A 25,129-nucleotide genomic window follows, 5' to 3' on the forward strand; every position below is an offset into this window, starting at 1 on the left:
GCAGATTGGGCAGGTTCAGTATCTAACAGGAGATCCACTACAGGTTATTGCACCTTTCTTAGAGGAAATTTGATGACGTGGAAGAGCAAGAAGCAAACTGTTGTAGTGAGTAGTGCTGAAGCAGAATACAGGGCCATGGCACACATTACAAATGAACTAGTGTGGTTGAAAAATCTTTTGCAGGAAGTCGGGTTCTCAATAAGCAAACCCATGAAACTATAATGTGACAACCAAGCTGCAATTCACATCTCATCCAATCCAATTTTTATTGAGAGGACTAAACACATAAAGGTGGATTGCCATTTTGTAAGGGAAAAAGTCCTTAATGGTGTCATAAGTACAGAGCATGTGAGAACAGGTGATCAATGGGCAGACTTGTTTACAAAAGGGTTGAGTTCGGGAAGAGTAAATTATATATGTAACAAGCTAGGACTATATGACATATATGTAACAAGCTGACTAGGGACATTGAGGTTTGTTAGAGTCGGCTAAGGAAGGGTATTTCTGTGTTTTCATCATGAGTTAAGATGTGTTTTGTCTATTTGGTACTGTGTTAAGTTACATGTCCCATACTTAAGTAAGGGCATATTAGACATTGTGTTTTGCATTGACAAAATAAGGTGAAATACAACTGAACTATCAACACAAGGTGAAATACAGCTGAACTATCTTCTTCTCCCTCTCTTCTTCTCTCTTTCTCTTTTCTATATTTCTGAACCTGGTTCAACTGAACTATCAACACAAGGTGAAATACAGATGGGTAAAGAGAACTGCTAACTCACTCGCTGATGGGTTAACCAAACAAGGGGTGAATAGGGGTTCCTTTTTTTGGGCTCATTTCTAATATTGTATCCTTTGTTTTGTGTTGGTGGGGGAGTTAAGGAAGTTTACCTCCCCCTCTCTTGTAATTAAAGTTTCATAGTCTTAATAAAATTTTCTGTTACTGATAAAAAAAAAGGTGTAATACACATGGAGGCAGATGGACAGAAGACCTAAAGACCCTTCCCAACATCAAAAGACTCCTGAGACAAATCATGTAATGTCTGAAGCTTTCAGTGCAATGCCTGAATGTTCTAGTAGCAAAATGGCCTTGTTTACAATCAAAGGAAGTCATTTTTCTAGTCATGGAGTCACTAAGGGGGTGAAGACACTAGGGGTACCACCAGTGAACCCGTGTACGTCTGTTGACAAGAGCGAATTTTGGCAGGGCCACACAATGCTCAAATTCTAATGGCAAGTGTGGTCCTTTGTTACAACACTTGGAATGAGCTTCATCAATGCTGTCAATGGCACAACCATTAGGGAACAAAAAGGCACTGGTGGTGGTTGGATAGCATTACGTGGAAGATGGTAAAGTTCTATCTGTATCCCCTTTCACTACAATTCTGCAACAATGCTTAGAGGTGGAGCTGACACAAGTGATCACAGCCAAGGAGGATGGGGTAAGTTAGCAACAAGCCCCATTATTATCCTTGGCCAATAAGGTGAAAGCCCAAGAAGAGGCACGCATGAAAGGCAATATCTTTGAATGGGTTGGGATCAACATTAGGGTATATGGGGTTATCTTTATGGGAAGTGATGGCTCTCTTCAAAGCCAACTGTATGGGATTTGCTACATTGAATGATAGATCTTGTTTCACCATCCATTTTGCTTGGTGCCATATCCATTTTTTGAACAAAGGGGGGAGGAAGCCTTGAATGAGCAACTAATAAGAGCCAAGGCTTCTTAGACACCTCCAACAAGTCTAATTTAAGAATTTCCTAACAATCATGGTAAAAAGCCATTGAAAAGCCATCCGAGCCAGGGGCCATGTTTCTATCCATGGAGAAAACTACTTTTTCTATCTCCAAATCAATACCTTTTTCCAATTTTTCAACACCCTCCCTACACTTTTTTATAAGTAAAGTAATTCATTATATTAATTTAGAGAGAAATTATACAACTATTCTTGGAGAGGCACGAGCTGTGTACTTTCCAAGGCAACAACAAACTACAACTATGCCCAAAACAAATGATCCCTGGTAAGATAGTCAGCCATAGCATTTGCTGATCTCCCAACCCATTGTACTCTTACAATCAGACCCTTGTTAACCACTTGAACCTCTTGGTTTCATTCTTATAACACCATATTGCAGTCTCCGGATTCTGTAGCCAACTCACAACCACCTTGGAATCTCCTTCAATTAACTGTACCACACCCAGCTGAATAGAAAACTGTACACCTTAAATTGCAGCTAACAACACTTCCCCAGTGGAACCCCCAAATCCTAGGGGGGCCAAGTAAAGAAGTACCACATTTCCAGCCTCATTTCTTATAACCCCTCCCAATCTAGAAGGGCCTAGATTGCCTTGACTACTTCCATCGAAATTCAACTTCAATGCACCTACAGGAGGAAGTGCCCAGCTTACACTTAATCTAGCCTTTTGAGAAAAGCTACTTGCCACTGCAGCCCAAATTCTCCAAAAGTCATTAAAGGAGAAATGATGGAACAGCTCCGAGAATTTTAACCACTGAACAGCCATGTTCAAGATGCATTCCTTTAGTTCTTGTACATTTCTCTCCTTCTCTTGAAACACTAGCATTCCTCTCCTCTCAAACAGTCCAAATCAATACTGGTCTTGCACACCTCCAGCTTACTTCAGCTAAGAAGGATCAAAAAGCAAGCTTACTTCAGCTAACCTGTTCCACCTGCAACCAAACAACAAAAAGAGCCAATCCCACAACTCTGCAGTGAAAGAACAGGAGATTAGTAAATGGTAGAAGCCTTCACCAAGGGACCTGCAAAGGATGCACCAGTTAGGGGACAGACAAAGGAACAATCTTCTCTTTTGTAAATTATCCAAGGTGTTCATTTTCCCATAGAACACTTCCCAGCAAAAATCCATAACTTTAGGAGGAATAGGCCCCCACCAAGCTTGATAGGAAAAGATTGTTGAGAGGGGGACTAATAGAGAGACCTGAAGAAAGAAGAACAAGAAAAGGACCCTTTAGCCTGTGGTGACCAAAACCGTTTGTTTTTTTTTTTGGTTCAGAGGAATCCAAACAAACTTTAGTAAGAAGACTCAACAGCCCTCCCTACGCTTTTTTTCATACAACATGAATGTGATCTATGTTAGCTCCTAGCTAGTCTTTCATGAATTACTTGGTAGGCATCACCACACTGCATCGTATTCCTTTCTGCTCTAAGGATTATTGGCATTTACAAATGCCCTGACATGTACTCAAAGAAAAGTATACATGTAGTGGTACCCAGACCTCTATTTTGTTAGTGTGTTTTAAAAGCAGTATGATGAAATCTTCTCCCTGCGTCACATTAACTAGATATTTACAACAAAGATTAAATGGAAAGTTTGACCAATATCAGAGTTCTTCAAAACAGGCATCAAATACTCAAGTAATCTTAAATCATAAAGAAATACAGATGGAAAGCTAATCAAATATGTTATCTTTATAATCCACCGACTCATAATATGTAAATTCTTAAAGGAAAGTATGATTACCCTTGTAAGTTCGCGAGTAAATAATTCAGACACTTCAACTGTCATGTCTGCTGGAATCACATCAGGATCATCCCACTATCAAGGTAAAAAGTGTATTTAGACAATCAGGATCATAAATCAATAAAAAAAATGTTCTGATTAGAGTGAGTTTGGTGATGTTATGAGAAATTCTTAATGGTACCTTATACTTTATCATCTCGCCATCAGGACTATCCGGTCGATCCATTAAACCAACCCTTTTTGTCAATGTTGTAAGCCCCAATCTCGAATTCCTAGGGCTGATAACCATCTCTCTTGCAATCTGCAATAATCAGAGGACTTCACAATTATTAGAATTATAATTTATCATCTGCAGCTACAGAAATTACCTCACAATCTTAAGTGAGAACTCAAATAAGAGAACTTAAGAATTCCTTGACAAGTGGGTAATACAACTTTTTTGATATAAATTATGTTATGCCCATGAAACATTAGAAAATATGAAAAGTATATAAGAATACCTAAAAAATGAGCCTTGAATTAGATCTCAGCCCAACCCATGGTGGTCTTGGGGCAGAGATGCAGAAAGCCAGTCCCATCCATGTGCACCCACCTCAAGCGAATTAAAATGCTCTTAATTTTTCATCTTGATTCCTTGAGTTTTTAGCTTGGATTAAATTTCCCCATTGTTTTTCTTTTTCTTGCTACTTGAAATTATTTAAAATACTTGATGTAAGGTGACTAGGAAATTTTATCCAATGGGAGGCTTGGGTGCACTACTCTGAAACAATGCAGAATTTCATAAGGGACACAGCAAATTCTGGTAAACCTTTTCGCTATTGACCAGGACACAAATACCATATTCTGGGAACAAAACATTAGCTATATAAAACCTCAAGCAATCAATAAACTCATTGGAGAACCTTGGATGTATTTAACATCTACCACCAAGAGAAGAATCAATTTTAACTTCACTTGAAAGAGGAAATACTACATACTTTAGTAATCTTCTCCAGATCATCACTTCCTCCATCAGTGATGTCATCCCCAAACACAATACGTTCAGCACAACGACCACCATGTGCTACTACCATTTGCATCTTCATGTAACCAAAGGTTGTATAGCCTTGATCTACCATATCTTCTCTAGGATAGAACACAGATATTGCAGTTTCCTAATCAAGTTCAAAATTGATACATCAACAAACATCTCCGAGAAGATAATTCAATAGCAATAAGCTTAATATCCAACCATATTCCAAATTTGTACCTTGCCACCAGGTAGCAATTGGGAGAATGCATGCCAATCAAATCGAGGAAACAAGTGAGCTAATAATATATGACCAGCTTCATGTACAGCTAGCAATCTCTTCTTTTCAAATGATACCTATTTTATAAGCATAGAGCCCCAATAATTAAAAGAAACACCAGATAACGGCTATCATTTTAAGACGGACCACTTAATAACAATTTCTATAAAAATAGGTACATACACTCTCTTCACATTTCTGCTGTTCTTCCTCTGTAAGTAATACACCCATACCCTCAAGCAATTGTTTATCCAACACATCAATAATATCCTCTTGAAAGATCTTGGAGTGACCCTTCCTCACCTGGAAGTAACGACAGAATAAGTCATACAAATATATATTTGAGAAACCTACAACATGGAACGCCCATTTGATTAAATGAGATCAGATACAAACACATGAAACATAAATATCTCAAACTTTGATCCATCAAAATAAATATATATCAAATTCTAATATTCTTTTTATCCTAATGAAATATATTGAACTTTGACCAAAAAAAGCTATTTAAAAAACAGGGAAAAATCTATCCATAAAGATATTAATCCCTAAGCTAAGGAGAAATTACAAGATGCACACAAGAAACTTTAAGAACCTAAAAAAATCAAAAGTGTTATTTATATGTTTATTTATTAGTTCCACATGCTCATAAAATTGGAAAATTCAACTCCCTCTATGATGCACGTAAGCCTTAATTTCTTTAAGAGAAACAACAGGGAGAAAAGATCTCTCACAAGGTCCTAATCTAAGCAAACAAAAGCTCTCAGTAGATATGAAAAGCTATACACAAATTATAGATAGCTCTCTTGACCAAACCTCAGAAGGCTAAGATAAAGATGGAGGAGAAGACTGTTCATAGCAACAGTCCAACTTCTGGGCAGTAGTTGTAGACTCAATTTCTCTTGATCAAACTGTTGACTGAGCTGATTCTTTTTTTGTATGTTTTTTGATAGAAAAAAGGGAGGTTAATTTGGATATATTGAAGCTTAAGAAGCATATAGCAGGCCCTCCAAATATCAGATCAACCAGACAACAGATAGGCTTTTGTCAAAGGAGGTTAATGTTTTTTTTTTGATAAATACATGAACATTTTATTAATTTGGAAATATTAGCACATACAAGTAGCCCTTGGAGAGGCGCGAGCTGCGATCTCTCCACTACAGAAGAAAACAAAAGCAATAAGGTACAGTTGTGCCCAATACAAAACTTCCCTAGCTGCCCCTTCCTTGGCTGGACAGTTCGCCATAGCATTTGCTGATCTCCCCACCCATTGTAATCTTAGGTCCATGTTTCTTGTCAGCACCTTAAACATTTTAATTTCAAGGGAGGTTAATGTTGTATTTCTGGACTGTCAATAGTTGGTCAAAGTAAAACATCCCAATTAGGGCTGCAATTGAATCAAGCTCTAACAGTTCGGGCTCGAATTCGATTAGGCTCGATTTGAGTTCGATTCTAATTGAGTTCAAGCCAGTTCCAACCTTGGGGTAAGCTCAAATAGTTATTCAAGCTCGAGCTCGACCAATAAAAAGTTTGGCTCGAATGCTCGTGAGCTTGGCTCGATTAACACATACATACATAAAAATATATATTATATATTATAAAAAATATCACACATATAAAATATACAAATATATTTATTTTCGAGTTTTCTAGCCGAACTCGAGCTCATTGAATATTTACTTGAATCAAGCTCGAAATAGAAAATATAGTTCAAATCAAACTCAAGCTCAAATTCAAATCTAGTAGTATTTTAGCCTAGCTAAGCGAACTCAAATCATTGCCTTTTTAAATTCTCATTTGAATATGCTTTACATGCTACATTTATGTACTTTAATTTTAGATAATAGGTTTTTACTTTTTTAAAACATTTATTTAAAATTTAAGTTTATATTTTTTATTTATCTTATGTTTAATATTTTTTTTTATTTTTTTGCATTATTTTGAATTTTTAGCATTTCTTTTGAATTTTATGACTTTTTTTTTAGTAGTTTTTTTTTTTTAATTTTGTGCCTTGCTTCAAAAAGGTGCGCGCCTCGCCTTGCACCTTGGCCACAAATTGACCCCTAAGCCTTTTTTGCGCCTTGTGCTTTTAAAACACTGCCTGAATGGAGTGTGTGTGGATTGCTCAATGCTAGTGATGAAGTTTTGGTGTTTAGTGGATGGGCTCAACTCATTGCTGAGGATCAAAATGCAAACAAGGGCCATTGGTTAGCAGGTTGTAACCAATGTTTTAAAACGCGACGGCGTGACACGAGACGTTCCACTACCTAGAGGCGTGAGGAATAGTTCACAACGCAAGAAGTGTAAGCCTCCCAAACACAAGGAGGCGTAAGCCTCCTTAAGAGGAGGGAGGTTAGGAGGAGGATGAAGAGGAAGGGGGGATCTCATTTTTTCTTTATTTTTAATAAAAATCTTTTATATTAAGAATAAAGATGCATAACATTAGTTGAAAGGGGGGTCTTTTCGACGTGCATGAGGTAGGGGCAAACCACTTTCTTTCCCCTTATCTTTTCTTCCCTTCCCTTTCCTTTCCTTTTCTTTCCTTTTCTCATTTTTTCTTCTTTCTTTTTCTTTCCCTTCCCTTTCTTTTCCTTTCCCTTATTTCTTTTTCCTTTTTTTTTCTGTCTTTTTATATTAGGTGTGCATGAGGCGTACGCCTCAGACGTGTCAGCGCCTCTAGCATATGCCTCAAGGCGTTTTGGGAGCGTCTCGCCTAGAGGCGTACGCCTCCCATGCCTTTTAAAACACTGGTTGTAATAGTTCAGGTCAGGTTTGAAAAGACGGAGAATGGAAGGCAATGAAAGAAAGAATAAAGAAAGGAAGAGGGGAGAGAAGGAGGTGACCAAGAATCCACTGTTTAGGTTGCAGAAAACAGAGAAGGTCGTAACAGTCCATAGGTAGCGATGATAAATTTTACAAGAATTGACATATTACCCAATGAACACTACCAACACTATGTGGAGTAGAAGAGATAGTATTCCATTTCCACTTCCATGGGTAGCAACATGAAAGTTTATTGGAATTGACATATTCCCTAATGAACATTACACAACACTATGCGGAGTACAAGATATAGTATTATAACATAAGTTGGTGACAATATTGTAGATATATGGAGTAACAATGTTATTGCCCACCTAACTTACATGATTACCAATTTGAGCTAGCTCAAAATTCATATCAAACATGAAATTAAATATTAGTTTTTGTTTGTGTAATAGATTATTGGTTGATCTATTACAACCATTTACATTTTCTATTAGGAGTTGAGAGTCTATCACAGGCGATGCAGGCAGGTTGATCCTAGTCATCGGCAGACCTGGCCAGTTCCAGTTCCTTCTGCGGCTCCAGATCCAGAGCCTACTGAGACACCTTCCACTGTTGCCACTTCCCCTTCTGTGGATGACCTTGATCTCCTATTGCCGTCCGCAAAGGGAAACGACATTGCACCACATCTACAACTCACAACATCTCACAGTTCTTATCCTATGATCGCCTATCTCCTGCTTACCGGTCCTATCTCACTTCCATTGCCAATGCCCCTATTCCAAGAACAGTGCAAGAAGCCTTATCAGTTCCAGAATGGAAAGATGCAATGCAAGTCGAAATGGATGCCCTGTTGAAGAATAATACTTGGGCACTGGTTGACCTACCAAAAGGAAAGAAACCGGTTGGATGTAGATGGGTATTCACTGTGAAGCATAATGCTGATGGCTCTATTGAAAGGTACAAAGCCCGACTGGTCGCAAAGGGGTTCACCCAGACTTATGGTATAGACTACTTGGAGACCTTTGCCCCAGTAGCCAAGATGACCACCATTCGAATTCTGTTATCCCTTGCAGCAAATCATTCTTAGCCCTTGTTCCAGATGGATGTTAAAAATGCCTTTCTGAATGGAGACTTACAGGAAGAGGTCTACATGTAGTTGCCTCTTGGATTCTATGATACAGAGACAGGTAAGAAGGTTTGCCGACTGAACGAGGCATTGTATGGTTTGAAGCAGTCACCTAGAGCCTGGTTTGATAGGTTCAGATTAGCCCTTGGAAAGTTCGGTTATGTACAGGCCCAGTCAGATCATACACTGTTCATCAAGAGGGTGGAGTCCTCTCTGACACTACTTGCAGTATATGTTGATGATATTGTGGTGACAGGAAATGATAGCCATGAGATTGAGTTCCTCAAACAGCTCCTTCATCAAGAGTTTGAGGTGAAAGATCTTGGTGCACTACGGTATTTTTTGGGTATTGAGGTTGCTAGATCTAAACAGGGGATTTTTATCTCTCAGAGAAAATATGTTCTAGATCTGTTGGCGAAAACTGGGAAGTTGGGTGTTAAGCCTGCTGATACACCCATTGAACGGAATCACAAGATTAGTGCAGAGGGCGGGGAGCCTCTTGAAGACAAAGTTATGTTGTATTGCTAGCTGAATAGAATCACACTCTGCTTCTTGGAGGAGTAAGAAGCAGAGTGTTGTTTCCCGCTCTAGTGCTGAAGCGGAATACAGGTCAATGGCTAACGGAGTGGCTGAAATCTTATGGCTGAGATCACTACTTGAAGAGTTGGGTATTGACTATGAAAAGCCCTTAATGTTGTATTGTGATAATCAGGCAGCTATTAATATAGCCCAAAACCCAATGCAGCATGACAAAACTAAACATATCGAAGTTGATCGACATTTTGTGCGAGAGAGGGTTACATCACAAGAAGTGTGTCTCCCGTATATCACATCTAATATGCAGCTCGCGGATAACCTCACCAAGGCTGTACCAAGGAAGAAGTTAGAGACAGACCTATCCAAGTTGGGAATGATAAATATCTACTCCCAACTTGAGGGGGAGTGTAGAGAACACTGATGTAGGCCCCACAGCAGTGGTCCCCACTGTGTTTGTAGGACAGCATGTGTAGTTATTTGTTTCAGTTGTTGTTTATTTCAGTTTTTATTTACTTTATTTGTCATGTAAGTACTAAGGGCAGATCTGTCCTTTCCTCTATGTACTAAACATAACCTATAAATACTAAGAGAGTGGCGGCGATGGATGTGTTAGAATTTGTCCCTCCTTTCAAACCCTTGTGTTCTTCTGTTTCTCTTCTCTTCCTTCTCCTTCTTACTTTTCTTCTGCTTTTCTAAACCTAAAATCTATTAGGGTTCAAGACTGATTGCAGTCTTGATTTTCTACTACCTTCTTTAAGTGGTTGTGGTATGATGCTGCACATGAATGTTCCAAAATGTTTTTGGATGGATGTTGTACTTGCGGTTGCGTATATCATTACCTGTATGCCCTCTAGTGTCTTAAATTATAAGGCCCCACATCAATTACTCTATCCTCAGTCCCCTTTGTTCTCCATCCCTATAAGAGTTTTTGGGTGTCAGTTCCTTTGTTCATAATTTGTCCTCTTCTCGTTGCAAGTTGGACCCCAAGTCTATTCCTTGTGTTTTCCTTCACATCCTTCTACTTAGAAGGGTTATAAGTGTTTTGACCTGGTTACCCATCAGTATTTTGTCTCTATGGATGTCTCCTTCGAGTTGGAGCCTTTCTATCCCACTTCTCAAAGGGAGAGTTACACAGAGGAGAAGCAAGTTCAGCAGGTACATCTTCCTTTCATCCCGGACCTTGCTCCTTTCCATGTTTTTCTCCGTAACTATCGTAGAGATCATCAGAGTTCTAAAGATGTGGAGCTCCCAAATACTGTGAATCCAATGCCATCAAATTCTCAAGAGGTGACTCTCATCCCCACTAACTCTTTTGTTCCCATTGCTATTGACAATAATGTGGATGACCTTAACATTCCCAATGCCCATAGAAAGGGTGTTAGGTCATGCACTACTAAACACCCCATTACCCACTATGTGTCTTATGATAATGTTTCACCCTCTTACTGTACCTTCTTGTCTGTCATTGATAGTATCTCCATCCTAGAAGTGTCGTAGAGACCTTGCCTTACTCTGAATGGATAGATGCTATGGAGGAAATTAATGACCTCCACTACACAAGAATAATACATGGGAATTGGTGGATCTTCCAAAGGGGAAGGAGCCAATAAGGTGTAAATAGCTGTTTCCAAAGAAGCACAATGCGGATGGAATAGTAAAAAGGTATAAGGTGAGGGTGGCAAAAAGCTACACACAGTTGTATGGAATTAATTACGTAGAGACCTTCGCACCAGTTGCAAGGATTAATTCTATTCAAGCCCTCCTGTCTCAAGATGTGAGTCTTGATTGGAAGTTGCATCAGCTTGATATCAAAAATGCTCTCTTGAATGGTAATCTGGAGGAGGCGTATATGGTTCAACCACCTAGCTTCCGTACTGTTAGAATGCTCGAGTTAGGGGTATTTTGGTCATTTTGGTAAATGGTCCTGCAGTGTGCAGTCCAAGTGTTTGATGTGTTGACTGAATGATTTCAGCTTTAGAGTGTAGTGTGTAATGTGCAGTTGAAGAAAGTGGGTTGGTGGTATCATAAGTGAGATAAGTCTTGTGACGAGTGTGAGATTATGGTGTATATTCAAAGGTGAAATAATTGAGATGGCTTCAACTGTAGTTGGGAATGACAACAAAACAGGCATCATGCTTTCTTCAGATTATCCAAGTGTTCAAATGACATCCATCAAGTTGAATGGTGAGAACTATGTACCATGGGCAAAATCTGTGGAGGTGTTCTTGAAGGCCAAGCGGAAAGTAAAACATGTGAGGGAGGAAAACCTTCCTCTGATTTTCCTGGGTTCAGTGATTGGGAAAAAGATGATGCACAAATAATGACATGGCTTTGAAACAGCATGGAACCAAAGATTAGTGTGAACTTCATGTTGCTAGATACAGCCAAAGAGATCTGGAATCATGCTAAAAAGTTGTACTCTGGACAAGACAACACAACTAGGGTATATCAGTTATACCAAGAGTACTTCAATTTGAAGCAAGGAAGTCAAAGCTTAGAAGAGTATTATGCAAGTTTGAGGAACATCCGCAATGAGCTAAATGTGTATCACCCTCTAACATCAGATGTCCAGATCCAACAACAGCAACGTGAACAACTTGATGTGACTAGGTTTCTTGTGGGCTTGAAGGCTGAGTATGGGTCTGTCAGAGCACAGATATTGGGGGGATCAGCTCTCCCCTCACTTGAAGAAGTTTTTGCCTGTCTTAAGAGGACATCCATTGGGCCGGTGGAACATTCTTCCTTCTCTGATAGATCTGGTTTGGTAGTGACTAAAGGGAGTGGCCGTGGAAGTAGAAGTGGTGGTGGCAGTAGTGGCCCTCCAAGCAACCGTAGTGGACACATGTTTAACCGGGCTAGTGGCCGGACTGGAGGCCGAGAGTCAGGGTGAGGCCGTGAAAAAGGAAGGGGTAATGCTCAGAGAAAATGTACACATTGTGGCTTAGAGGGGCACACAGTTAATTTCTGCTATGATTTGCGTGGTCCACCCAACACTTGGGCAAACCATGTTACATCTAAGAGTAGTAGCACAATTACTGAAAGCCAACAAACTGCCCCAACCCCCTCCACACCCACTTGTGCTTCCGGGTAGGAAATGGTGAGTGTACCACGAGCAATATATGAGCAGTTCCTTCAAACATCTCAGCAGAACACTACACTTGCCCATTCAGGTATGACTTGTTTAGCTTCCAAAGTCTCACCCTGGATCATTGATTCTGGAGCCTCGAACCATATGTCTGGGACTCTTGATGTATTTTCTTCCCTTTCTCGCACCTCCACATCTCAGACAGCTACACTTGCTAATGGTTCTACATCTCCTATTTGTGGTGTTGGTGATGTTGATCTCTCCTCATTGTCCTTAGCATCTATTTTATATGTTCCTAAATTCCCTTTTAACCTTATGTCTGTTACTAGATTAACCAAGTCCCTTAATTGTTCTGTAACCTTCTATCCTTCTTCTTGTGTGTTTCAGGATCTCAAAACGGGGACAAAGATTGGTGGAGGGCATGAAGCAGGTGGTTTGTATTACCTTGATGGTGGTGGCCCCCCAGTGGCTTTTCAGTCGTCTCTTACTCCTCTCCAATGGCACTGCAGACTTGGTCATCCCTCTCTCAAGGCTTTGAAGCTGCTAGTTCCTTCCTTGAGTCATCTTTCATCATTAGATTGTGAGTCATGTCAGTTGGGAAAACATCATCGAGTCTCATTTAGTCCAAGAATTGATAGTCGTGTCTCAAGTCCTTTGGCTTTAGTTCACTCTGATGTATGGGGTCCAGTTAAGGTGGTGTCATACAATGGGTTTAAGTATTTTGTAATCTTTGTTGATGACTTTTCAAGGATGACATGGATATATCTTATGAAAGACCGTAGTGAATTGTTCTCTATTTTTCAGAAATTTCATGCTGAAATACGCACTCAATTTGGTGTTCATATGAAAATACTTCGCTCCGATAATGCCAAAGAATATATCTCCTCACCATTTCAGCAATACCTAGAACATCATGGAATAATTCATCAAACTTCTTGTGCCTACACCCCGCAACAAAACGGTGTAGCTGAACGGAAAAATAGACATCTTCTTGAAACTGCTCGGTCCTTGATGATCAATATGCATGTCCCAAAGCATTTTTGGAGTGATGCTGTTCTTACATCTCGTTTTCTGATAAATCGGATGCCCATGTCAATCCTTGGAAGCCAATCCCCTTTCTCCGTGTTGTTCCCCACTTTGTCTCCCTTTTCTCTCACCCCAAGAGTCTTTTGCTGTGTTTGTTTTGTTCAACACTTGGGGCCTGGAGTAGACAAGCTAGATGCTCGAGCTACGAAGTGTATTTTTCTTGGCTACTCAAGGACTCAGAAAGGGTACAAGTGTTATAACCCTAAGTTTCATAAATCGTTTGTGTGCCTTGATGTCACCTTCTTTGAATCAGTTCCTTTTTTCTCAGATGCCGGGGTCTCTTCTTCTCCCTCTGTGGTTCCTCTTCCTATTCCGGTTGTGGACCCCCTTCCCGTAGCTCCCATTCCTACTGCAGATGCACATCATATGCCTGTTACTACAGAGAGGCCGCCAATTACTCAAGTGTATACCCGAAGAAGTGCTTCGGCTCCTCCTCCACTTCAGCACCTGTCGACAGATCCTGCTACTGCTCCTCCCACAGATCTTCATCTCCCTATTGCTTTGCGGAAAGGTAAACGTACTTGTACTTCTCATCCCATTTCAGACTATGTTTCCATTGCTCACCTTTCTGCTTCTCATTGCAAGTTTATATCATTACTTTCATCGGTTCCCATTCCCAAGACTGTACAGGAAGCCCTTACCTCCCCAAGGTGGCGGCAAGCCATGGAAGAAGAACTCTCTGCTCTACAACATAATCATACGTGGGAACTCACCACCCTTCCTCCTAGTAAGCACAATGTTGGGTGTAAATGGGTTTATATAGTGAAGCATCTTCCTGATGGCAGTGTGGAACGATTGAAAGCACGGTTAGTGGCCAAGGGCTATTCTCAGTTATATGGTGTGGACTATATGGAGACATTCTCTCCTGTGGCTAAAATTGGTTCAGTTCGGGTGTTGATCTCATTGGCTACTATGTATGATTGGCCTCTCCTACAACTTGACATCAAAAATGCCTTCCTACATGGTGATCTTGTTGAGGAGGTGTATATGGAGCAACCACCAGGGTTTGTTGCTCAGGGGAGGCTGGTAAGGTGTGCAGGCTCAAAAAGGCAATCTATGGACTGAAACAATCTCCTCGTGCATGGTTCGGCAGGTTCAGTGAAGTGGTGAAGGCCTTTGGGATGAAACTGTGTCAGGTTGATCATTCTGTGTTCAGCTATAACTCAAAAGATGGAAAAATCTTGCTAGTCGTGTATGTTGATGATATTGTCATAACTGGAAGTGACAGCAATGAAATTGACAGGCTAAAAAAAATTCTTACAGGACCACTTTAATACGAAAGATCTGGGGAAGCTAAAGTATTTCTTAGGAATAGAAGTTGTGAGGTCAAAACAGGGGATCAACCTATGTCAGAGGAAATATGTTCTTGATCTACTTGAAGAAACAGGGTTGTTAGGTGCTAAACCAGCAGAGACTCCTATGGAACTCAATGCCAAGTTAAGTGTGGATGCAGGTGAAGAGTTTGATGATCCTGGAAGATACAGAAGGTTGATGGGAAAGTTGAACTACCTGATCATTACCCGATCAGACATATCATTTGCTGTGAGTGTGGTGAGTCAGTTTATGCAACATCTCTGGGTTCCTCACTGGGAAGCTGTTCTGAGAATTGTTAGGTACCTAAAGGGTGCTCCAGATCGTGGTTTGTTATACCAAAAGGGAGGAACTCTTGAGATAGTAGGGTACACAGATGCTGATTGAGTTGGCTCTATATCAGACAGGAGGTCAACCACAGGGTATTGTACCTTCCTGGGTGGCAACCTTGTAACTTGGAAGAGCAAGAAGCAAACAGTGGTGGCAAGAAGTAGTGTGGAAGCAGAGTACAGGGCTATGGCCCATACCACATGTGAACTAGTATGGCTAAAGAACCTACTACAGGAAATGGGTTTCTCAATTGACAAACCCATGAAACTATACTGTGATAACCAAGTTGTTGTTCACATCTCATCCAATCCTGTCTTCCATGAAAAAACTAAACATATTGAGGTGGATTGTCACTTTGTGAGAGAGAAAGTGATAAGTGGGGTAATAACTACATCTCATGTGAGCTCAGGAAACCAGTGGGCAGATCTCTTCACAAAAGGATTGTCTCGGGGAAGAATAGATTACATTTGTAACAAGCAGGGACTATATGATATATACTCTCCAGCTTGAGGGGGAGTGTTAGAATGCTCGAGTCAGGGCTATTTTGGTCATTCTGGTGTATCTTATTGAAAGTGAAAGGTCTATTGTATATGAGTTTAAGTTATGTGTCCCATCTTCTATGAGGGACAAAATTGTCTTTCTTGTAACTCAAGTGTTATGAATAAAAGTCCAGTGGGTCGGCTAGGAGAGTGATTTTTTGAACATCCTCTCTTCTAGTCTGGTCGAACACTCTTCTCCTCTCCTTCTTCTTCTTTCCCTTTTCTTTCTTCTTTCTTCTTCTCTACTTTGACCTAGAATCAACTAGGGTTTATTCACACGTACCAAAGGCAGTGAGGAAAAAGTAATGTAGACTGGAGAAATCTTTGTATGGGTTAAAGCAATCCCCTAGAATTTGTCTTAGTAAGTTCCATATGGTTGTTCAACATATTGGCTTCAAACAATGCCAGTTCGTTCATACACTCTTTGTCAAGAGGAATCAGGGAAAGGTTGCAGTATTGATAGTCTATGTAGAGGATATTATAAGTGCAGGTGATTAGAGCCCTGAGATACAAAAGTTGAAGGAATTTTTTTGCCACTCAGTTCGTGTTAAAGGATCTAGGAGCTCTACAATACTTTCTTGAGATTGTGGTTGCCCATTCTAAAAAGGGTATTTTCGTGTCTCAAAGGAAGTACATTCTAGACCTCTTGCAAGACACATGAAAATTAAGTGCAAAACCAGTTGATACCCCTATTGATGTGAATTACAAATTGGGTGATTGTGATGGTGAACCTTTAAAGGATGTGTAACGGTTCCAAAGGTTGGTGGGAAGGTTATTGTACTTGTTAGTGACATGCCCTGATATTGCATATGTTGTGGGGGTCTTGAGCCAATTTATGCACTCTCCAAGAGTACCACACTTGGAAGTTGAAGAAAGGGTACTTAGGTATTTGAAAAAGTTTCTAGGGGCTAGGTTGGATGGTGCTATGGATGATAGAAAGTCTACTAGTGGGTATTGCACCTTTGTAGGTGGAAACATAGTGACTTAGAGGAGCAAGAAGCAAAGTGTAGTTGCAAGATCAAGTGCTGAAGCAAAATACAAAGCTATGGCACATGGAGTTCCACAAATGCTTTGAGTTAAGAACTTGCTAGGAGAGCTGGGGATTAATGTTGACAGCCCAATGTCTCTTCACTGTGACAACAAGGCAGCTATAAACATTGCTTCCAGTCCTGTTCCCCGTGACAGGAAAAAAACATATAGAGGCGGTCAAACACTTTATAAGGGAAAAGTTGGAAAATGACGAACTGTGCAGTGTGCACCACCCTATGTTAATTCAGAAGAACTTGCTGATGTTCTTACAAAGGGACTTCTAAGTCTACAACATAATGAGTTATATGACAAGTTGGGCATGATTAACGTATACAGCCCAACTCAAGGGGGACATGTACAATTACAAGAATGCCCATACAAGGCTGAAAGAGAAAAGAAGAATAAAATGTAAAAGTAATATACAACAAGGACTATACTAATAAGGTACATCAAGTTATAGAGTCTCCACACCCCCCCTCCAATTAATGCCTCAACATAAGCATCAGTTTTGTCTATAAGAAAGAGATGTCGAACTCTAGTCATAGCTTTGGTGAAGATATCAGCAATCTGCATATTCGAGGCTATATGAGGAAGTTATATAGACCCAGTAGTGAAGAGATCTCAGATAAAGTGGCAGTCCACCTCGATGTGCTTGGTCCTCTCATGGAAAACAGGGTTAGATGCAATCTTGATAGCACTCGTATTGTCTGCATAGAGAGGAATAGGAGTAGGAACCTGAATGCCAAGATCCATAAAGAGAGACAGTAACCAAACAATCTAACTACAAACCGAAGACATGGCCCTATACTCTACTTCAGTGGAAGACTTGGAGATTGTTTGTTGTTTCTTACACCTCCAAGAGATGAGTGAATCACCCATAAAAACACACCACCCAAAAGTGGACCTACGAGTGTTTGGACAACCAGCCCAATCCGCATCAGCATATGCTCTCAACTGAATAGCAGAGGAGGAGAAGAACAATCCCTGGGAAATTGTGCTTCTAACATATCAAATGGAGCGATGAATAACAACCATATGAGGCTGACGAGGAGCAGAAACAAATTGACTAACAACTTGGACAGCATGAGAAATATCAGGCCGAGTCATAGTGAGATAAATGAGGGACCCCACAAGCTGGCGATATAAGGCAGCATCAAGAAGTAATGGACCTTCAAATTTAGATAACTTAAGATTTAGCTCCATAGGTGTATCAACATGCTTTTCATCATTAAGACCAAGTTTAACAAGGTCAAAGGCATACTTCTGCTGACAAACAAAATACCCTCGATCATTGCGATGTACTTCCAGTCCCAGGAAATATGTGAGAGGGCCCAAGTCCTTCATGTGAAAGAAATTATGAAGTAATAGTTTCAAATCATGAATGCCTTCAGCATCATTCCCAGTCAACAACATGTCATCAACATATAGTAGGAGAATGGTAATACCCTGAGGACGTCGCCTAACAAATAAAGAGTGATCAGAAGAACTCTGGCTATATCTAGCAGCAATTACAACATCGCGAAAGCGTCCAAACCATGCCGGGGAGCTTGTTTTAGACCATATAGAGATGTTTTGAGGCGACATACTAAAGAAGGATCACTGTAGTATCTAGGAGAAGGCTTCATGTAGGGGTGTAAATGGATCGAATTCGAAGCGAATCAAGATATATCTGAATTCGATAAATAAAGATTCAAATTCGATTCGATATTCGTCGAATATTTAAAATCAATAACTGAATTCGAATTCGAGTGAATAATCGAATATACAATTGATTAGAATTCAACTGTTTAGGTTTGGCATAAAACATAAAAATCTAATTGTAATAAAAATAAAGAAATTGGGGATAAATGAAAGATGAGCCCTTGAAGCAAAATTTCATTGCTCCAAACCCAAAAAACAAGCTACCTATTTCTGTTTGTGAATTAAAATACAAAAATATTACCTAGAATCAAAATATGGTAGCTACAATTTTGACAAAACTGAACCTAAATTCGGCAACCATTCCCATAGTAAAAATTAAGCAAAAGAAGAAATGAAAAAAGCTACAAACACTAGAAAATTTATAGAAGATAAAGCAAAAAGAACAAGTTGGAATCTAGCCTTAGTTGATCAGTTGATCTACCATTGCTGCTAATGCTCCTTGTCGCCATCGACAACAATCGCATCTTAGACAAAAACGACTTCAATGTGGACATCGATCTTTGTTGAAATGCTGCTAATAATATTTGTGAAGAATGTTGCAGTAGCAGAGGTTTCTCCAACTTGTTCGTTCACCATTTTGCTTGTGCAAAGATATTAGCACTAAACTTTGTGAAGGAATGTTGCAGTGGCAAGATTTCTCAACTCTGGTTGCCATTTTGGCTCTTCAAAGAATACACAGGGGAGAAGTATAGAAGGCAATGATGAGGGTTAGGGATTTTAGCTTGGGTTTAGAGTTGGATTTTCAAATGAGAAAGGGGATTTCTTTCTTGGACAGTTCGCTGGTTTTTTGGGCAAGGGGATTTGTTAGAGGATTGACAGCTCGCTGATTTTTTGGGTAAGGGTATTTGTTGGAGGATTGGGCAGCTCGCTGATTTTTTGGGGAAGGAGATTTGTTGGAGGATGCGCCAGATTTTCGAATGGTAGAGAAGATTTGTTGGAATGTGTGTAAGGAAAAATTATTTTACCTTTATACCCTTAAACTATTAAAGAAACATAGATACAATGGGGTTATGCATGTAAATTTATATAATATATTAATATATGTAATTACAATCGGTTCGGATATATATCGGATTGAATCAAGTCAAATTTGAATTCAATCCGATTAAATAATCGGTATGAAAATTAAATTTGAATTCGACTGTTTATTTGATTCGAATATCCGAATTCGATTCGTTTAAGTCGAATCTCGAATTCGGAATCGAATTTCCGGATACCGTTTATAGGCCTAGCTTCATGTAGACCGTCTCCTTCAACTGACCATGAAGAAAGCCATTCTTCACATCAAGCTGGCATACAGTCCAAGACTGAGCAACAGACACTGCTAAAAGAACACGGACTATGGTGATCTTTGCAACAGGAGCAAAGGTTTCTTCATAGTCAATACCATACTCCTGATATATCCTTGGGCAACTAAATGTGCCTTGTATCGATCAAGAGATCCCAAGTGTCATTCTCATGTAAAGCATGAATCTCTGCATCCATGGCTTCCTTCCAATGAGGGCTACTATCAGCTTCTTGGTAGGAGCGAGGAACATTTGTGGAGGATAGAACAATAGACAAAGAGCTATGGTTTGAAGGAAAACCATAGCGGTTAGGAGGTCTAGATATATGAGTAGAACGACGAAGAGGAACAAAAGTATGAAGAATGTCTAAAGTAGAGGTATTACTTACAAGAGAAGTGGTAGGATGATGATCTGAACCAGGAGAAAGGAGAGTCGCGGGCACAACGGCTGGAGCACATAACCGCTTGCGAGAGAAAACGAGAAAGTCCTTCTCAGCAGAAAGAGGTGGAGCATCCTATGAATCATAGTTTGGCAAAATAGAAACAAACGGTGCAGACAGTCTAGCAATTCTAGCAAAAAATGAAATGTGCTCAAGGAAAACAATATTACATGATATACGAATGCGACGAATAGACATAACAAAGAAATCCTTTGTGGTCAGGACTGTAACCCACAAAGGCACACATGACAGACTGTGCAAACAATTTAGAACATTCACGAGAAGGAAGATGATCAAAGCACACACATCCAAAGACATGAAGCATAGACAAATCTGGAGAACGACCAAATAACTTCTGAAAGGGAGACATTACCAAGAACTGAGGAAGGAATATAGTTGATCAAAAACACAGTTGAACTGGCTGCCTCTACCCAAAAGGAAGGTGGAGTATGGGACTCCTGCAATAATGTCCTCACAACACTAAGGATATGTCCATTCTTACGCTCGGCCACACCATTTTAATGAGGAGTATCTGGACAACTTCGTTGCACTTGTATTCCATGATCCTTCAAATAGGATAAAAAATCTCCATCAGTGTATTCTCCACCTGAATCTGAACAGAGAATATGCACTTGTGATTGAACCGAACCCGCACCATAAAATGAAACAACTTAAATGTTGGGAACACCTCAGACTTGGGGCGAAGAAAATATATCCATGTGTACCTGGTACAATCATCAACGAACGACACAAAATATTTGTATCCAAGCCGAGAAGAGACAGAAGCAGTCCAGACATCACTATGTATAAGCTCGAAGGGAGAGGTAGCATGCTCAGATATGTGAGGAAAAGGTAAGGTACGACTCTTACTTAAGCAACAAGAAACACAAGATGTATCAAAGGTGTGCAAGGAAGGAACTTTATTCTTAATAAGGCTTGAATGAAACAAAAATTTTAATTTTTCAGAATGTAAATGACCCAGACGTTTATGCCATAAGTCCCAAACATTATTTCTATGATTTAGAAAGGAACTAGAAGTGGAGGAAATGAAATAAACTGATGATGCTGTTGTTTAAGGCTTCTCAAACTCCAATGCAAACAGACGGCCCAACCTGCGCCCCTTCCCTTTCACCTTCCCAATGTTCCGGTCCTGAATCAAACATCCATCGTGAGAGAAATTAAGAATGTTACATTCATCAATTAATTGGCCAACAGAAATCAAGTTTGTAGTGAGATTAGAAACAAGAAGGGTCTTGGTAAGAGGGAAAGATGCAGTGGGTGAGAGCTTAAGAGATAGATCACTACTACCAATGATGTTTAACTTTTCACCATTGGCAGTAACAATATGTTTGTGATGGGTTTTAGTAAGGTTACTTGGTTGGTTAGGGTAGGCTCTTGTCATGTGGTTGTTAGCTCCAAAGTCAATGATCCAAGTATGAGAAAGAGAAGCACAATAACCAGAAAACTCACCAGATAAGCCAATAGTAGAAAGAGCAGAAGGAATAACAGAAGTTACCAGTTGTCGAATGTTTTTCTCAACCATAGATGCCAAAGAATTACCTTTAACAAAAGAATCGCCACTATTGAAGGCCATTTCAACAAGAAAACAGTAGTCCAGGCACAAGGATATCAAAGAACTAAATTCAGCAATCAAGAACTCAAGATGACAGTCCAAAAAAGGCAAGTTTTTTACGACTGTCGAGTCTAAGGCCCTTCAAATATGAATCTAAAGTATGAATCAAATAAATGGGAGGCAAGAGAACCCTAGGACAACACCAGATCTAGGGTTATAGGTTGATCGAGTCAGCCGATTGAAAGAAATCTATGATTTACCAACACATCAGACGTCTTCTTCACAAACAATGAGGTATCTTATGCTGATTGAGGCAGTCGTCCTTAAAAACTCCAAAGCAGAAACTGAGTGTAGGGTTAAGGAGAGCTTGAAAGAATCCTTCAATCTGGAGAGAAAAACTTAAATCACAAGCTGATGTTGAAGGCCTGAAATCCAAAAAAGGTTGCAGTCCAAAAATGGAAACTATACAGTGCTGCCGCCCCAAGAAGAAGATCAGAACTCCTTCGAAAACTTCACCAAATCAGATGCTGTTTGTAGGTGGAATAGATCAGGTCTAAGCGACACCAGATCTGAAGTCCAAAGCTGTTGCAGTCCAAAAAAGAAAACTGTACAGTGTTGCCACCCCAAAAAGAAGATCAAAACTCCTTCGAAAACTTCACCAAATCAGATGCTGTTTGTAGGGAAAATAGATCAGGTCTAGGTGACACCAGATTTGAAGTTTGGCCTCAAACCAATGTTTCCCAAGAGAGATCTAAAGAAATCTCTCCTGCTGGTTGCGCAAAGAAGAAAGAACAGAAAAGGGTTGATCAAGACAGCCCTAATACAACAGGTATACTGCTTCTAGTAAGGTTCAAGAGAGCGAGAAAATAGATCAGAGAGCAATCTACTCTGAAACCATGTCAACACTCTTGGCCGAATAGAGAAAAGAACAAGAATAATCTTAGAGGCGTCAAGAATGAATGACCCCCACCTCAAAGAGTCTCATATATTAAAAGATATGTATAATTACAAGAATGCCCAAACAGGGCTGAAAGAGAAAAGAAGAATAAGATGTAAAAGTAATATACAACAGGGACTATACTAATAAGGTACATCAAGTTATAGAGTCTTCACAGTCAATCCATTATTAGTCCTATTTTTTTTTTATTATTATTAGTTAGTGCCATAGGAATATATTTGTAATTCTCAATTTTTATTACATTTGTTGTCACATACCTATAAATACCATTGGGGGTTCCACCAGCCCTGATTTTTGGGTCTCCAATCTTTCTCCTCTCTTCTTCCCTTCCTCTCCTCTTCCACTTCGTTTTTTCAATTGAATCTAAGTGAAAACAGGAAGGAAAAAGAAGGGAAAAAGGTGGAAAGAACCCCTAACCCCTTTTCAATGCAGCCCAATTTGGTTTTTTGTGCTGGGGGGTAATTTCTCCACTCCAGCTCATCCGCTCACCTCTGCTTCGACAAGATCCCCCCTTTCAGCTAGTGTCATGCATTTTCATTCTTATTAATATATAAGATTTTTATCAAAAATAACAAAAAATGGGATCCTCCTTCCTCTTCTTCCTCCTCCCCCTCTTCTTAAAGTAGGCTTATGCCTCCTTGTGTTAGGGAGGCTTACGCCTCTTACATTCCGAACTACACCTCACGCCTCTAGGTAGTGGAATGCCTCGTGTATGCCTCATTGTAATAAAACATTGATAAGTACAATCACTTTGGTGAATCACCCCATGCTCCAAAAGAGAAGACGCTAAAGATTTCTCAAAATATTCCCGATTATTATTAGATCATAAAACTTTGACTTCCACTCCAAAGTAAGTAAAATCAACTGATAAATTTGGTAAATAAGTTCAGGAACATCACTAGGGGAATGCATTAAAAATAACCAAGAAAAACAAGAATGGTCACCAACAAATAGAAGGAAATATTTGTAACCCCTCATAGTATGATATAATAGGGCCTCCACACTTCAAATATGAACAATATCAAACAAGGATGCATTTTTTATTACTTAAAAAGAATGTCTACAACAATGTTTAAAAACGCAGAGGTGTGACGCGAGGCGTTCCACTACCTAGAAGGGGCAAACCACTTGCTTTCCCCTTATCTTTTCTTCTCTTCCCTTTCCTTTTCTTTTCTTTCCTTTTCTATTTTTTTCTTCTCTTACTTTTTCTTTCCCTTCCCTTTCTTTTCTTTTCTTTTCCTTTCCTTTCCTTTCCTTTTTTTCTTTTTTCTTTTTTTTTTCTGTCTTTTTATATAAGATGTGCATGAGGCGCATGAGGTGTACGCTGCTAGCACACCTCATGAAAAAAGCGCATGAGGTGTACACCTCAGAGGTGTCAACGCCTCTGGCATATGCCTCAGGGCGTTTTGGGAGCGCCGCATCTCCAGGCGTACGCCTCCCACACCTTTTAAAACACTGGTCTACAATGCTTAGCAAGTGACAGCTATTACACTCCAACACTAAAGAAAAAAAATGACTTAATTGGTTATGCCAAAGCATAATCTGACAAAGATTTTGACCAAACACTACTACTAGCTACTTGATGACTTAAGATTACTAGGTGTCAAAACCTAAAGCTAGATGTCATTCGCCTAATGACCACTCTCAAGCATCTCCTTTGATGCCAAATCCAAAAAATGAACACACTAGTTAGAGAAGAAAAAGGTCACTAATCAGTTCAAACTCTTAGGCAGACTACTAGCAGCAAGAAGGTTATAATTAACTTGGGAACATAGAGGACAAATGATAAAGTAATAGCATTAGAGACTAACATTTCTTCCACCAAATGTAAAGGCAAGGGAATCATCAGTAATAGAAACCCTCCCTACCAAAACATTACTAATAAGATGAGAACAAGAGAATACTGGTAATGTGATCAGGTGCCACAGAATATAAAATTCAAGGAGGAACCTTATTACTTGACATGGAAGCATGCTTTGTAGTAGCTCGAATACCTATGCAAGCAATGGCTAAGTATGCTCTCCTGTACCAAAAAGATTCAAAAGGCTAAAAACTGTAGAGGAACCCCCAACATTACTCTCTAGTTGACGTATGCTCTCCTTTACATCTCTACTTTGGTTGTTGCAAGTGTCTGTGAGGGTAAAATAGAGATCCAATGGAGTCCTATGTAACTGTAATATTTGCAATTTGCATATCCCTCTATATTTCTCAGACAAACAGGCACCAGATTAGGATGAAGCTTCAAACATGTTCCTATGGTATATGTGGGCTTCTTAGTCACATACCAGTTCTTTCTTACCCACCTTCTTATAGTCACATGCCTTTTGCTCTCATTTCCATGAATTAAAGAATAAGTTTGTGAGAGTGTAATACTCTCACATGTGAGAATGTTTTTATTTATTAGGTTAAGAATTCTTGAACATTCTGACATGTGTTGACATGTGTGAGAAACAGCCATTTTTGCATTAGAACTTCCCAGTCATGCATATTTCTTCTAAATCCAGGTATCCAGCTGGGTTTTCTAGGACCACTCTAGGAGTGACTGCAGATCTTCAAAAGTGCTTTGATA

The 25,129-nt window shown here is 39.7% G+C and overlaps 1 protein-coding gene across 1 annotated transcript in view; it reads right to left on the minus strand.

Moving 5' to 3' along the window:
* FTSH12 (FTSH protease 12) overlaps positions 1-25,129 on the minus strand; it is a 138,370-nt gene that overhangs the window by 37,133 nt on the left and 76,108 nt on the right. The window contains exons 12-16 of the mRNA XM_010262291.3: positions 4,975-5,094; positions 4,752-4,868; positions 4,480-4,656; positions 3,684-3,803; positions 3,503-3,577 (exon numbers count right to left, since the gene is read on the minus strand). Of these exons, the coding sequence (XP_010260593.1) occupies positions 3,503-3,577; positions 3,684-3,803; positions 4,480-4,656; positions 4,752-4,868; positions 4,975-5,094 (609 nt within the window). The remainder of the gene's footprint in view (positions 1-3,502; positions 3,578-3,683; positions 3,804-4,479; positions 4,657-4,751; positions 4,869-4,974; positions 5,095-25,129) is intronic.

This window comes from Nelumbo nucifera, chromosome 7 (assembly GCF_055504915.1).
Source record: "Nelumbo nucifera cultivar China Antique chromosome 7, China Antique-T2T, whole genome shotgun sequence".
Lineage (NCBI taxonomy): Eukaryota > Viridiplantae > Streptophyta > Magnoliopsida > Proteales > Nelumbonaceae > Nelumbo > Nelumbo nucifera.